The 17,178-nt window shown below is 36.8% G+C and overlaps 1 protein-coding gene across 1 annotated transcript in view; it reads left to right on the top strand.

Annotated features, from left to right (window-relative positions):
• LOC142233912 (myrosinase 1) overlaps nt 1-17,178 on the top strand; it is a 95,976-nt gene that overhangs the window by 67,548 nt on the left and 11,250 nt on the right. The window contains exons 3-4 of the mRNA XM_075304974.1: nt 2,507-3,079; nt 5,932-6,243. Of these exons, the coding sequence (XP_075161089.1) occupies nt 2,507-3,079; nt 5,932-6,243 (885 nt within the window). The remainder of the gene's footprint in view (nt 1-2,506; nt 3,080-5,931; nt 6,244-17,178) is intronic.

Genomic DNA, 17,178 nt, shown 5'->3' with positions numbered 1-17,178 from the left:
TTCAGAATTTAATTTAGAATGTTTTAAGGAATTCAAAGAAATTTATACGCTATGAATATAAAGGGTGGTTAAAATTTCAAGGGCCGATGTTGATTTTGAATAAAACACAAACTATTTAGGAAATTATTGTAATTTTATTTTATTATGATATATTGGTATTACTCAATTATGTATGGAACAAAATATCGGCCAAATGGGCGCCGCGACCTCGGTGGCACACCTTCATCCGATGGTCCAAATTTTCGATGACGCTGAGGCATAATGGAGGTTCTATGCCGTTAATGTACCAAAATATCTCATCCTTTAGCTCTTGAATTGTTGCTGGCTTATCGACGTACACCTTTTCTTTCAAATAACCCCAAAGAAAAAAGTCCAACGGTGTCAAATCAGATGATCTTGGCGGCCAATTGACATCGCCATTACGTGAGATAACACGGCCATTGAATTTGTTGCGCGAAAGAGCCATTGTTTCGTTAGCTGTGTGGCAAGTGGCACCGTCCTGCTGAAACCACATATCGTCCACATCCATATCTTCCAATTCGGGCCATAAAAAGTTCGTTATCATCTCACGATAAGTGTTGCCAGTATTTTCCGGGCTCTTGTCCCCAAAATGGAACACTTTTATCCCCAAAAATCCCCAACTTAATTTAAAATTCCCCATAAAAATCCCCAATAAATTTTTGGCAAGTTTTTTTTTTTAAGTAAGCGAAGAGACTCTGCTATAGAAAATCCGTAAAAAATTAAAAATTAGAAAAATGTGCAATTTTTGTTATACCAGTTTGCGAGTTACAAAAAGATGAAGATTTCAAAACACAAAACCAGGAGGCGGGGGGTGCTCAAAATATCATCCGATACGAGCCCCCATAAGAGTTAATTATTGGTATGAAGAGTCATCAAGTCATCTTTTGCAAATCCTCGTCTAAATGCTCGAGAAATAAAAATGGGAGTTCGGTCAACATATAGTCAAGAAATAAAATTGGCTTATCGATCAAAAAGCATTATTGACTCGATATGATATTTCAAAATCAGTGATGTACGCAGATGAGTCCTTACGAAATAATTTCACAATAGTAAAAAAAATTTATTAGGAAAAAGAGTAAATTGTAAAGAAGCTCTTGGACCACACAAATAAATGCGTAAAGAGGAGAAAAGTTTATTTTGGGGAATCTCTGTACTTCTTTAACCCATTACACGCCAAGACAATTTAAAATAAAAAAAAATGTTAAATTCGTTTATATATTTACACTGAACTTCAGTTAAAAAATATTAAAAAAATCACAAAAAAAAACATAAAAACAAAAAGAAACGTTGCCTAATCTCATTTAAAAACAAAGTTCTGCGATATTAAATGTTGCCAATTCTCTGTACTCAAGCGAGTACAATGGCAGGAAATGGGTTAAGTATTTTTTTAAAACTTTTTTTAAGAAGTAAATAATTTCATATAAATCATAGTTCTTACTCTGATTAATTATACTGAACAGGTTTCGAAATTTTCCCCACAAAAACCCCCAAAAATTTGTGGAAATTCCCCACCAAATCCCCCAGTCCCCAACTCAAAACAAAAAATTTTGTCCCCATCTACAAAAAAATATCCCCGAATTGGGGAAAAATCCCCAATACTGGTAACACTGCTCACGACAGCGAACACCATTCACAGTAACTGCCTGACCGGTCTCATTTTGGAAAAAATACGGCCCGATGATGCCGCCAGCCCATAAACCGCATCAAACAGTCACTCTTTGTGGGTGCATTGGTTTTTCGACAATCACTCTTGGATTCTCATTCGCCCAAATGCGGCAATTCTGTTTATTGACGAATCCACTGAGGTGAAAATGTGCCTCATCACTGAAGATGATTTTCTTCGAAAATTGATCATCCACTGTTGCCATTTCTTGGAACCATTCTGCCCATTCACGACGTCCATGGTTCAAATTGAGAAAGTCTGACATAGAGAAATGTCAAATAAAATATGGAAAAAAACTTGGCGTTCAGGTGTGGTTCACATTTAACATCGGCCCTTAAAATTTAATCAATTTATGTATGTAAGATCTAATTTATTTCAATTCAGTAGATATTTTGTGAAAGTAGATTAAAAGTTGGCTGACAGTTCGTTGTAATTGGATATTGTGTTTGTAAAAGTGCCACTACCTTGAGTAGTTGTAAAATTATGCAGTTCAACCTAAAAAAAATATAAGTTTCATTATTAAATATTAAATGACACTACCTCCGATTTCCAGTCGCAGTTGCAACTGGTCGTAAATCCATAGATTAGTGTTGAATAGACTAAGTCAACAACGTCCATTTAAGGAGGCGATACTTATTTATAATTACTTACATTAACTCATTGAGTTAATTAGTTAGCTAAAGCTACTAATATGCAAATATTTAAAAAAAATATATAGGAATTTCTACAACATTTCCGCCAGCTGGCTTTAATTTATGCGAGTCTGAAAAAAAATTTTTCATTTAAAAATGTTTTTTTTTTTTTTTGTATGTACATTTTCAGTGGCGCCGCGACGTACAAATGGTGCGTGAATTAAATGTCAAAATCTATCGTTTCTCAATCTCATGGGCTCGCATTATGCCAGGAGGCTATATGAATCATGTCAGTACTGCTGGTATTAAGTACTATAGTTCACTGATCGATGAACTGCTGCATTATAATATCACGCCCATGGTTACCATGTATCATTGGGAATTGCCACAGCGTTTACAAGAACTGGGTGGTTGGACCAATCCTGAAATTATACCACTATTCAAAGATTATGCTCGTCTATTGTTGGAAATGTTTGGGGATCGTGTTAAAATTTGGACTACAATAAATGAACCATGGCATGTTTGCGAGCATGGTTATGGTGTGGATTATATGGCTCCAGCATACGATTATCCTGGTATTCCATCGTATTTATGTGGTCATAATTTGTTGAAGGCCCATGCTGAAGTTGTGCACATGTATCGTAACGAATATAAGAAACGGCAAGGAGGTCGCATAGGAATCACTTTGGATGTATCGTGGCAGGAACCTAAAACCGATGCTGCCGAAGATCATGAAGCATCCCAGAGAGCTATGCAATTTTATGTAAGTAGTATATGAAGCATTTCTAGATTGATGGATGAATGGAAGAGATAATGCCACTAATAGACAGTTGCTTTTGGAAACATTGCTACTGTAGGTAATTTAAAGAATTATGAATTAGTGGCATTTATAGTAGGGTTTCCATATGGATAATTTCAAAAAGAGAACATTTTAACTAAAAAAGAGTTTACAATAAAAAAAAAAAAAATATTAAATAATTAATAATATTATTGATGTTAAAATTAAAATAATAATAGTTTCTAATGATAGAAACAACGAAATAAATTTATAATAAAAACAAGTATATACGGCCGTAAGTTCGGCCAGGCCGAAGCTTATGTACCCTCCATCATGGATTGCGTAGAAACTTCTTCTAAACACTGCCATCCACAATCGAATTACTTAAGTTGCGGTAACGCTTGCCGATGGCAAGGTATCTTAAAACCTCCTAACACCATCTTCTAAATTGTATGTAAGTCCATACGTGGTATATATTAAATCAAAAAAGATCGATCCAATACGTATATAATTCAGTTTGACAAAGTAGACATAAAATTTTGACAAAATTTTCTACAGAAATAAAATTTTAACAAAATTTTCTATAGAAACAAAATTTTCTATAGAAATAAAAATTTTGATAAAATTTTCTATAGAAAGAAAATTTTGACAAAAATTTCTACAGAAATAAAATTTTAACAAAATTTTCTATAGAAATAAACTTTTGACAAAATTTTCAATAGAAATAAAATCTTGGTAGATTATTTTTGGCTCGAGTGGCAACCATGATTATGAAACGAATAAAATTTGAACAAAATTTTCTATAGTAATAAAATTTTGACAAAATTTTCTAAAGAAATAAAATTTTGAAAATGATGAAAATTTTATTATGAACCGGATAAAATTTTAACAAAATTTTCTCTAGAAATAAAATTTTGACAAAATTTTCTATAGAAATAAAATTTTAACAAAATTTTCTCTAGAAATAAAATTTTGACAAAATTTTCTATAGAAATAAAATTTTGGTAGATTATTTCCGGCTCTAGTGGTAACCATGATTATGAACCGATATGGACCAATTTTTGTGTGATTGGACCAATTTTGGTATGGTTGTTAGCGACCATATACTAACACCACGTGCCTAATTTGAACCGGATCGGATGAATTTTGCTCCTCCAAGAGGCTCCGGAGGTCAAATCTGGAGAATGTTTTATATGGGGGCTATATATAATTATGGACCGATATGGTCCAATTCTGGCACGGTTGTTAAAGATCATATACTAACACCATGTTCCAAATTACAACCGGATTGGATGAAATTTGCTTCTCTTTGAGGCTCCGCAACCCAAATCTGGGGATCGGTTTATATGGGCGCCATATATAATTATGGACCGATGTGGACCAATTTTTGCACAGTTGTTAGAGACCATATACCAATACCATGTACCAAATTTCAGCCGGATCGGATGCAATTTGCTCCTCTTTTAGGCTTCGCAACCCAAATCTGGAGATCGGTTTATATGGGGTCTATATATAATTATGGACCGATGTGGACCAATTTTTGCACAGTTGTTAGAGACCATATACCAATACCATGTACCAAATTTCAGCCGGATCGGATGAAATTTGCTTCTCTTTGAGGCTCCGCAAGCCAAATCTGGGGATCGGTTTATATGGGGGCTATATATAATTATGGACCGATGTGGCCCAATTTTTGCATGGTCGTTAGAGACCATATACCAACATCATGTACCAAATTTCAGCCGGATCGGATGAAATTTGCTTCTCTTTGAGGCTCCGCAAGCCAAATCTGGGGATCGGTTTATATGGGGGCTATATATAATTATGGACCGATATGAACCAATTTTTGCATGGTTGTAAGAGACCATATACCAACACCATGTACCAAATTTCAGCCGGATCGGATGAAATTTGCTTCTCTTTTAGGCTCCGCAAGCCAAATCTGGGGATCGGTTTATATGGGGGCTATATATAATTATGGACCGATGTGGACCAATTTTTGCATGGTTGTTAGAGACCATATACCAACACCATATACCAAATTTCAGCCGAATCGGATGAAATATGCTTCTGTTAGAGGCTCCACAAGCCAAATCTGAGGGTCCCTTTATATGGGGGCTATACGTAAAAGTGGACCGATATGGCCCATTTTCAATATCATCCGACCTACATCGATAACAACTACTTGTGCAAAGTTTCAAGTCGATAGCTTGTTTCGTTCGGAAGTTAGCGTGATTTCAACAGACGGACGGACGGACATGCTTAGATCGACTCAGAATTTCACCACGACCCAGAATATATATACTTTATGGGGTCTTAGAGCAATATTTCGATGTGTTACAAACGGAATGACAAAGTTAATATACCCCCATCCTATGATGGAGGGTATAAAAGAATCACATTTTCTTAAAAAATAAACAAAATAAATTGACGACGACAACGTATTGGCGTATTTACGTCGTACGTTCAATTACATCTATTTATAATTTTTACGCCGTACTTCGAAACGTCGCAATCGCGTTCCGGCCTTTAATTTGTCAACAGATTTAACCTAGTAAACAATTATTGGGGAACAATTGTGGCGAATTCCTACTAAATAAATAAAATTCCATCAATCTAGGATTTTTTTTTTGAAATAGAGTACATAAAGAGCACTGTTGGACATAAAAATACGGCACCAAAAAAAGAGAGTGAACAAAAAGATACGAACAGAGATGTAATGGACAGCCTAATTTATAGGCATGTATAAAATTCTTTAAGAGAATATCTCAGAACTAGATCCGTGATAAAGAGAAAAAAATGGACTCTGATCACTTGCCCATTCCTATCATTTGCAGCTCGGCTGGTTTGCTCATCCCATTTTCTCGACGCATGGAAATTATCCCGCCGTAATGATTGATCGAATTCATAGCCTAAGCAGACAACAAGGATTCACACGATCACGTTTACCAGAATTTACCAAAGAAGAAATACAAAGAATACGCGGCACATCGGATTTCTTTGGCATTAATAGCTACACTTCTATGTTGGTGACGAGTAATGATCACAATAATACTGCTAAATTCCGCATACCATCATTCAATCATGATATGGGTGTTGTGGAAACACAGGACCCCAATTGGACTGGATCTGGCTCTGTGTGGTTAAAGGTAAGTGGAATTTCAGGTAAAATTCTTTTTCTCTTTTTTCAATAGAGTTGATTTGCCAAACGTAAAAAAATTGAATAAACAAGTATATACGGCCGTAAATTCGGCCAGGTCGAATCTTATGTACCTTCCACCATGCTTGTGTAGTTCAGCTGGTAGCCAGATCAAGGAACTCTGCGACAAGGATGGGGTGTGTCCAGAGTGATCTGGTAGTGAGACGGGTAGGCTTAGCTGGGCAAGCAAAAAGGTGACGAGTGTCATGTGGCCCTTGATTACATATGGGACACACGTCAGCTACGCTGCTATCAATCACTGATAAGTATGAATTGAGGCGGCTGCACTTGCCTGATCTTAGTTGGGCCAAAACTACCCTTGTCTGCCGTGGGAGGTCTCTCTCCTCCGGTGCAATGGGCGGCGGTCGGACTCCGAGAACAGGATTAACCTTGTAGCTTCTCACCGCTTCAGCTACAGTATCCTCATGAATCCTGTTCAGACCTGTCTGGTATGCTGCCTGATCTAGAGGCTCTCGTTTGTAACGCTGGATCTCTGGCTCTAGAAGGTGAAGATCAACTCTTACATTCCTGGGTGGAGATTGTCTATCCACAAGATGGTGATTCGGATGACAACTTCGATAGCAACTCAAGAGGTACTGCTTTGACAACATGTAGTTGTGTCGACGCACTGGCATGATCTTGGTCTCCGCATAAAGGTGATCCAGGGGTGTACTGCGGAGACATCCTGTTGCGGTTCTAAGGGCAGCGTTCTGACAGGTCTGTATGTTATTCCACTGCGTATCGCTCGTTTGAGGTGTCCATACTGGCGCTGCATAGTTTACCACTGACCGGCCAATTGCCTTATATATGTAGTTAACAAGGTTTCTTTGTCCGCACCCCAAGTGCTGCCGGCAAGCGATTTGAGGACCTTGTTTCTACCGCGGAGCTTATCACAAATTGCAGTGGCATGGGCGGACGACTTATAAAGGCTGTCGAATGTGACTCCGAGTATCTTGGGGTAATTTGTTGTCGGAATTGTTTCGCCATCGACTCTGACATTCAACTGCATGTGTACTTCCGCCGTCCATGTAGTGAATAGTGTGGCTGAGGATTTGGTGGGAGATATCCTCAAATTTCTTGCTGTGAAATAACTGGTAAGATCAGCGAGGTAGACATTTAATCGATCGCAAATGTCGTCAACAATGGGCCCGGATGCCATGATTGTGCAATCGTCCGCATAAGACACAATCTCGACGCCGTCAGGAGGGGGTGGAATCGAGGACAGGTAGAGGTTAAACAGTGCCGGAGATATCACCCCGCCCTGGGAAACTGCCTGTTTAACTCAACGGGGTTTTGACTTCTTGTCCCTGAATTCCACGTACGACAGGCGTCCACACATATAATTCACAACCCAACGCTTCGTTCCTGCCGGTAGGGACGTGTTCCCGATGTCCTCGAGTAATGTGGCATGGTTGACCGTATAGAACGCTTTCGATAGGTCAAGCGCCACGAGGACCGTCCTATGACACGGCTTGGGCTGATTAAGTATGTGTCGAAATGGCATGTAAGGCCGTCGTCATACTGTGTACCTTTCGGAATCCATGTTGATGGTGGGCAGCTTGAAAATTCTCCACAAGGCTGGTGAGGAGTAGTGCCTCAAGTGTCTTGGCTACTGGCGAGAGAAGGGTTATCGGTCTGTAAGATTCACCTTTACTCGAATCTTTGCCTGGCTTCAGTAGTGGAATCACTCTTCCCATCTTCCAGACATCGGGTATAATGAGTGATTCCAAGGACAAATTGAGGAGTCTGGTCAGGTACTCAACTCCCAGTATTCCCAGATGCTTCAGCATTAGCATTGAAATTTCGTCGGGGCCCAGCGCCTTAGATAGTTTCGCGCTGTTGATGACATTGGTAACTTCGGCTGCGGTAAATTGTGGTGTGTCGTCGGCTCAGAGACCACGTATGCGACGAGTGGCTCTCCTTTACGCTCTATCACTCTCGGGATGCTCAACACCTGGCTCTGGCTACGTGTTGAGCCAGAAGTGAATTACGGGGTTCGCTTTATGTGGGGGTTATATACAATTATGAACTGATATGGACCAATTTTTGTGTGATTGGGGGTCGGTTTGTCTGGCAAGGTTGTTAGCGGCCATATCCTTTCACAACCGTATCGGATGCAATTTACTCCTCCAAAAGGCTCCGGACGTCTAATCTGGGGATCGATTTATATGGGGGCTATATATAACTATTTAGACAAATTTTTGCATGAATGTTAGAGGCCATATATAAACACCATGTGCCTAATTTCAACCGCATCGGGAGAAATCTGCTCCTTCAAGAGTTGCCGGAGGTCAAATCTGGGTATCGGCTTATATGGGGGCTATATATATAATTATTTTTGCATGGATGTTAGGTTGGGTTAAAGTGGCAGCCCGATTAAGATTTAGACTCACTTAGACTATTCAGTCCATTGTGATACCACATTAACTAAAAGTACCTATTACATATGGGCACTTCTAGTTTTAACCGCTGAACCTTCTTGATTATTTTTCTTTTTTGAACCAACCAGATTGTCCCAAAAACATTAGCAGACTGCTTAAGTTAACGTTTTCCAGATCCGCCAGTAATCTAAAGCTATATGCTCCTAAAAGTTGCTTGCGCTTTACACAAAATGCAGGAGACTCACACAAGAGGTGTTTAATTGATTCCTTTTCCTCCGCATCATGACAGCTCATACAATAGCCATTATACTTCGGGCCTATAGTTTTTGCAAAATCGCCTATCAGGCAGCGACCCGTTATAGCAGATATCAGGAGTGACGTATCGAGAACACTAGCATATCTAGTGTGCAGTTTAAGTTTAAATGGGGCCATATTACCTTGGTGTCGTTACAACCCTTGCAATTCTCCCATCGAACATTTGCCATCATAACAGCCTTTTCACGCAGCATGAACTTGCAGTTAGCCAGGGGCATACCAACAGATTCTAGTTCCCCTGGAATATGTAAGGTAGTCCCTAGCCTTGCCAACTCATCCGCTTCGCAGTTCCCCGGTATGTTACAATGGCCAGGCACCCATATTAGGTGAATATTGTACTGATCAGTCATCTCATTGAGAGATTTGCGGCAGTCGATGGCCGTTTTCGAGTTGAGGAACACAGAGTCCAAGGATTTTATTGCAGGTTGACTGTCTGAGTATATATTAATGCCCACATTTTTTGGAACATTACTTCTCAGCCAATTCACCACTTCTCTTATTGCTAATATTTCAGATTGAAAAACACTACAGTGATCAGGTAATCTTTTCGCTATTCGAAGTTCCAGATCATTAGAATATACTTCGAAACCCAATTGTCCATCCAATTTGGAGCCATCAGTGTAGAAATCTATATATTCTTTATTCCCCGGGGTCTGTGTGCACCACGCCTCACTGTTGGGGATTAGAGTCTCAAACTTTTTGTCGAAAAGTGGACTAGCCAAGGTGTAATCCACTACGTTAGGCACATCTGGCATTATTTTGAGAACCGAATTGTGACCGTAACTTTTTTCCGACCACAGCGATAGCTCGCGCAACCGCACAGCCGTTGTTGCAGCTGACTGTTTGGCCAAAATGTGCATGGATGTTACAGGCCATATACAAATACCAAGTACCGAATTTCACCCGGATCGGATGAAATTTGATGCTCCAAAAGGCTACGAAAGATACGAAGGTCAAATCTGGGATCGGTTTATATGGGGGCTATACATAATTATGGACCGATATGGACCAATTTTTGCGTGGTTGTTAGAGACCATATACTAACACCACGTATCGGATCCGTATCAATCGCATCGGATGAATTTTGCTCCTCCAAGAGGCTACGCAAGACAAACCTGGGGGTCGGTTTATATGGGGGACTATACGTTAAATAGGTCCGATATGGCCCATTGGCAATACCATCCGACTTCAATAACAACTACTTGTTCCAAATTTCATGTCGATAGCTTATTTCGTTCGGAAGTTAGCGTGATTTCAACAGATAAGTTAATTAAGTCAATGATTGAAAATGTAAAAAATTTTTAACTAAAAAATTAATTGATACAATTAACTTTTTAATCAAGATAGAAACTTTTAGTTAATTAAGTCAATGATTGAAAATTTAAACATTTTTTATTAAAAAATTAATTGATGCAATTAACTTTTTAATTAAACTCGGAATACTAAGTCACTTAAAAGTCCGTCCGTCTGTTGAAATCACGCTAACTTCCGAACGAAACAAGCTATCGACTTGAAACTTGGCACAAGTAGTTGTTATTGATGTAGGTCGGATGGTATTGCAAATGGGATATATCGGTCCACTTTTACGTATAGCCCCCATATAAACGGACTGCAAATTTGGCTTGCGATTGCTCTAAGAGAAGCAAATTTCATCCGATCCAGCTGAAATTTGGTACATGGTGTTGGTATATGTTCTCTAATGACCATGCACAAATTGGTGCATATCGGTCCATAATTATATATAGCCCCCATATAAACCGATCCCCCGATTTGGCTTGCGGAGCCTCTAAGAGAAACAAATTTCATCCGATCCGGCTGAAATTTGGTACATGGTATTGGTATATGTTATCTAATGACCATGCAAAAATTGGTCCACATCGGTCCATAATTATATATAGCCCCCATATAAACCGATCCCCCGATTTGGCTTGCGGAGCCTCTAGGAGAAACAAATTTCATCCGATACGGCTGAAATTTGTTACATGGTGTTGGTATAAGTTCTCTAATGACCATGCAAAAATTGGTCCATATCGGTCCATAATTATATATAGCCCCCATATAAATCGATTTCCAGATTTGTCCTCCGGAGCCTCTTGGAGGAGCAAAATTCATTCGATCCGGTTGAAATTTGGAACATGGTGTTAGAATGTGGTCTCTAACAAACACGCAAGAATTGGTCCATATCGGTCCATAATTATATATAACCCCCATATAAACCGTTCCCCAGATGTGATCTCCGGAGCCTCTTGGAGGAGCAAAATTCATCCGATCCGGTTGAAATTTGCAACGTGGTGTTAGTATAAGGCCGCTTATATACATGCCAAAATTGGTCCATATCGGTCTATAGGTATATATAGCCGATCCCCAATCACACAAAAATTGGTCCATATCGGTTCATATTCATGGTTGCCACTCGAGCCAAAAATAATCTACCAAAATTTTATTTTTACGGATAACATTGTCAAAATGTTATTTCTATAGAAAATTTTGTCAAAATTTTATTTTTTATAGAAAATTTTGTCAAAATTTTACTTCTATAGAAACTTTCAACTTAATTATACACGTATTTAATCGGCCTCTTTTAGTTTAATATATACTACGTATGGACTACCTTGTAATTTAGAAGACGGTGTTAGGAAGTTTTAAGATACCTTGCCATCGGCAAGTGTTACCGCAACCCAAGTAATTCGATTGTGGATGACAGTCTTCAGTAGAAGTTTCTACGCAATACATGGTGGAGGGTACATAAGCTTCGGCCTGGCCGAACTTACGGCCGTTTATACTTGTTTTTAATTCTTAACTAAAAATTTATTTCAAACAATCAATTTTTAAATCAAACTAAAACCACTAACCCCCAGTTTCATAACATAAAGCTCCGTTAGTGCTACGTTAGTTAACGAATTTTTTAACCGCACTATGAACACATCTGTCATATTGTGTATACACACAAAAAAAATTTTTCTGATTCAATCACGAAATTAATTGATCCAATTAATTTTTTAATTGAAATGTCTTCAATCACAGAAATGATAGTATCAATCAAAAAAAATAATTGACAGTCAATTAAAAAATTAATTGATCCAATTAAATATTTAATTGATACTATTAATTTGTGTGATTGATTTTTATTTCAATTAACAAATTTGTTGACTCAATTAAATTTTTAATTGACAATTTTTTAAAACTCAATTAAAATTTTAATTGGAAAATTTTTCGTGAAATTTTTTTCTGTGTATATTCCATATGTCAGTTAGGAACTTAACTGCTGACAATTTTTTCAGTTAATGTTAACCGGAGAGAAGATATTTGCAATTTAATTTCTGTTAACTGACAGACTAACGGAGCTACACAAAAATGGTCGTAAGTCAGTTAAGAAAGTAATTGAAAATAGTTACGTTTTTAATGAAAAGATTAATTGAGTTTTGCATTCAACATCAATTAAAATTTTAATTGAATCAATTAAAAAACAAGTATATACGGCCGTAAGTTCGGCCAGGCCGAATCTTATGTACCCTCCACCATGGATTGCGTAGGAACTTCTACTAAAGGCTGTCATCCACAATCGAATTACTCGTAAAACTTTTTAACACTGTCTTCTAAATTGTAAGTTAGCCCATACGGGGTATATATTAAACAAAAAAAGGCCGATTAAATACGTATATAATCTAGTTTGACAAAATTTTCTATAGAAATAAAATTTTGACAAAATTTTGTATAGAAATGAAACCTTGACAAAATTTTCTATAGAAATAAAATTTTGACAAAATTTTGTATAGAAATGAAACCTTGACAAAATTTTCTATAGAAATAAAATTTTGACAAAATTTTCTATAGAAATAAAAATTTGACAAAATTTTCTATAGAAATAAAAACTTGACAACATTTTCTATAGAAATAAAATGTTGACAAAATTTTCTATGGAAGTAAAATGTTGACAAAATTTTCAATAGCAATACAATTTTGACAAAAATTTCTATAGAAATAAAATGTTGACAAAATTTTGTATAGAAATGAAATTTTGACAAAATTTTGTATAGAAATAAAATGTTGACAAAATTTTCTGCAGAAATAAATTTTTTACAAAATTTTCTATAGAAATTAAATTTTGACAAACATTTCTATAGAAATAAACTTTTGATAAAACTTTCTATAGAAATGAAATTTTAACAAAACTTTCTATAGTAATAAAATTTGACAAAATTTTCTATGGAAATAAAGTTTTGGTAGATTACAAAATTTTCTATAGAAATAAAATTTTGACAAAATTTTCTATGGAAATACAATTTTGACAAACATTTGTATAGAAATAAACTTTTGACAAAACTTTCTATAGAAATGAAATTTTGACAAAACTTTCTAAAGTAATAAAATTTGACAAAATTTTCTATGGAAATAAAGTTTTGGTAGATTGTTTTTGGCGATATGGACCAATTTTTGTGTAATAAGTCATAGGCTATATATAACTAAAGACCGATATGGACCAATTTTTACATGGCTGTTAGAGGCCATATATTGACAAAATGTACCAAATTTCAACCGTATCGGATGACTTTTGCTACTCCAAGAGGTTCCGGACGTCAAATCTGGGGACGGTTTATATGGGAACTATATATAATTATGGACCGATATGGACCAATTTTTGCATGGTTGTTAGAGACCATATACTAACACCATGTACCAAATTTCAACTGGATCGGATGAATTTTGCTCTTCCAAGAGGCTCCGGAGGTCAAATCTGGGGATCGGTTTATATGGGGGCTATATATAATTATGGACCGATATGGACCAATTTTTGCATAGTTATTAGAGGCCGTAAACTAACATCAGGTACCAAATTTCAACCGGATCGGATGAATTTTGCCCCTCCAAGAGGCTCCGGAGGTCAAATCTGGGGATCGGTTTATATGGGGGCTATATATAATTACGGACCGATATGGACCAATTTTTGCATGGTTGTTAAAAACCGTATACTAAGACCACGTACTAAATTTCAACCGGATCGGATGAATTTTGCTCCTCCAAGAGGCTCCGGTGGTCAAATCTGGGAATCGGTTTATATGGGAGCTATATATAATTATGGACCGATATGGACCAATTTTTGCATGGTTGTTAGAGGCCGTATACTAACATCAGGTACCAAATTTCAACCGGATCGGATGAATTTTGCCCCTCCAAAAGTCTCCGGAGGTCAAATCTGGGGATCGGTTTATATGGGGGCTATATATATTTATGGACCGATATGGACCAATTTTTGCATGGTTGTTAGAGACCGTATACTAAGACCACTTACAAAATTTCAACCGGATCGGATGAATTTTGCTGCTCCGGGAGGCTCCCCAAGCCAAATTTGGGGATCGGTTTATATGGGGGCTATACGTAAACGTGGTCCGATATGGCCCATTTTCAATACCATCCGACCTACATCAATAACAACTACTTGTGCCAAGTTTCAAGTCGATAGCTTGTTTCGTTCGGAAGTTAGCGTGATTTCCACAGACGGACGGACAGCCGGACAGACGGACAGACGGACGGACGGACAGACGGACGGACATGCTTAGATCGACTCAGAATTTCACCACGACCCAGAATATATATACTTTATGGGGTCTTAGAGCAATATTTCGATGTGTTACAAACGGAATGACAAAGTTAATATACCCCCATCCTATGGTGGAGGGTATAATTAATTGAAATTTTCGAATGACATCAATAAATTTGTTAATCAAGTATTTTTTTAATTTCCAATTAAAACTATGATTGATACTATCATTTTCGTGATTGAAGATGTTTCAATTATAAAATTAATTGGATGAATTAATTTCGTGAATAAATCAAAAAAAAAAAATTGTGTGTATGGTGGAGGGTATAAAAAAAAGATATTTACTACCTTGTTCGACTGTTCACCACTTAGGTGAATTCTAACAAATTAGCTTTCTAAAAATAAATTTCGTGTTGTTGCATTACTACACACAAAAAAAAATTTTCTGATTCAATCACGAAATTAATTGATCCAATTAATTTTTAATTGAATTGTCTTCAATCACAGAAATGATAGTATCAATTAAAAAATTAATTGAATGTCAATTCAAAAGTTAATTGAAGGTCAATTAAAAAATTAATTGATACTATTATTTTTGTGATTGATTTTTTGTTTCAATTAAAAAAATTGTTGAATCAATTAAATTTTTAATTGAATATTTTTTAAAACTCAATTAAAATTTTAATTGGAAAAATTTTCGTGAAATTTTTCTGTGTGTATGTAACAAAACGAAATAAAAATAAGATTAAGGGACTTGTAAGTTATATGAAAAGATGATGTACAGTGGGAGAAAAGATGATTCAATTTGTAAGAGGAAATTTCCCAAATGTTTTCTCCATAATGAGTTAGCATAAAGGGCCCAAAATTGAGTTATCTCTCCCAGCCAGATCTATACTAAAGGCTGTGGAAAGGTTCATTCGCCCGAACCGAAACATGTACAGTCCAGGCGTGTATAGATTTGTATCTGGCGTTTTCTTTTCAATGGCTCTATTAACCATGTTCCTTAATCTATATCTGTCCATAAAGCTCGAAAAATAATTGTATAATTAGAGATATTTACTACCTTTATTTAAATTTTCATTTCGGAGAAGAACAAATATTTTTTTTTTCCAAGTACTAAGCATCGTGGTCATTAGTCAGCTTTATTTGCACGTGCTATTCGTAGTTGTTCGAAACAATTTTCCCACCTATTCTATCTTGTAAGCTATCAAATGACTATCATTTATATTTAAAAAAAAAAAAATCTGTAAGTCAATTAGGAACAATTCATAAACTAATAATTAATAATAATACCTAAATTGCTTGTTGACTTAATAAAAAAAGTTAAAATATTGTACTGCGATTAGTGACATCTAAATATCAACACAATTACTATGAACTATTCATGATTAAAATTCCAACTAATCGAGCAAGTGGAATCCATTTATACTTCAATAAACTAACAATTAAATATGATTTAAACACTATTAAGTTAAATAGGTTAAGTAAAGTGGCAATACGTAATTTAAGGCTCACTTTGACTACTCAGTCTAACAGGTTGGCTGATAAGTCCCCGGTCTGAAACACAGATGGCGTCGCTAGTATTAAATGCATATTATTTGTATATAGTACCAACCTTCAAATGATTCGTGTCAAAATTTGACGTCTGTAAGTCAATTAGTTTGTGAGATAGAGCGTCTTTTGTGAAGCAACTTTTGTTATTGTGAAAAAATGGAAAAAAAGGAATTTCGTGTTTTGATAAAATACTGTTTTCTAAAGGGGAAAAAATACGGTGGAAGCAAAAACTTGGCTTGATAATGAGTTTCCGGACTCTGCCCCAGGAAGACGGTGAACGTAGTGGACGCCCGAAAGAGGTGGTTACCGACGAAAACATCAAAAAAATCCACAAAATGATTTTGAATGACCGTAAAATGAAGTTGATCGAGATAGCAGAGGCGTTAAAGATATCAAAGGAACGTGTTGGTCACATCATTCATCAATATTTGTATATGCGGAAGCTCTGTGCAAAATGGGTGCCGCATTTGACCAAAAACAACAACGTGTTGATGATTCTGAGCGGTGTTTGCAGCTGTTAACTCGTAATACACCCGAGTTTTTCCGTCGATATGTGACAATGGATGAAACTTGGCTCCATCACTACACTCCTGAGTCCAATCGACAGTCGGCTGAGTGGACAGCGGCCGGTGAACCGTCTCCGAAGCGTGGAAAGACTCAAAAGTCCGCTGGCAAAGTAATGGCCTCTGTTTTTTGGTGAGAAGGTGAAAAACCATCAACAGTGACTAAAGGGTGGTTAAAATGTCAAGGGCCGATGTTGATTTTGAAAAAAAAAAACACAAACTATTTAGGAAATTGTTGTAATTTTATTATACCCTGCTCCACACTGTGGAACAGGGTATTATAAGTTAGTGCATATGTTTGCAACACCCAGAAGGAAACGAGATAGACACATGGTGTCTTTGGCAAAAATGCTCAGGGTGGGCTCCTGAGTCGATATAGCCATGTCCGTCTGTCCGTGAACACATTTTTGTAATCAGAGTCTAGGTCGCAGTTTTAGTCCAATCGACTTCAAATTTGGCACAGAATAGATCCCTATTGATTTTGGAAGAAATCGGTTCAGATTTAGATATAGCTCCCATATATATATTTCGCC

Source organism: Haematobia irritans, chromosome 4, assembly GCF_050003625.1.
Source record: "Haematobia irritans isolate KBUSLIRL chromosome 4, ASM5000362v1, whole genome shotgun sequence".
NCBI lineage: Eukaryota > Metazoa > Arthropoda > Insecta > Diptera > Muscidae > Haematobia > Haematobia irritans.
The sequence above is the reverse complement of the archived record's forward strand: the minus strand, read 5'-3'. Positions and strand labels throughout refer to the sequence as shown.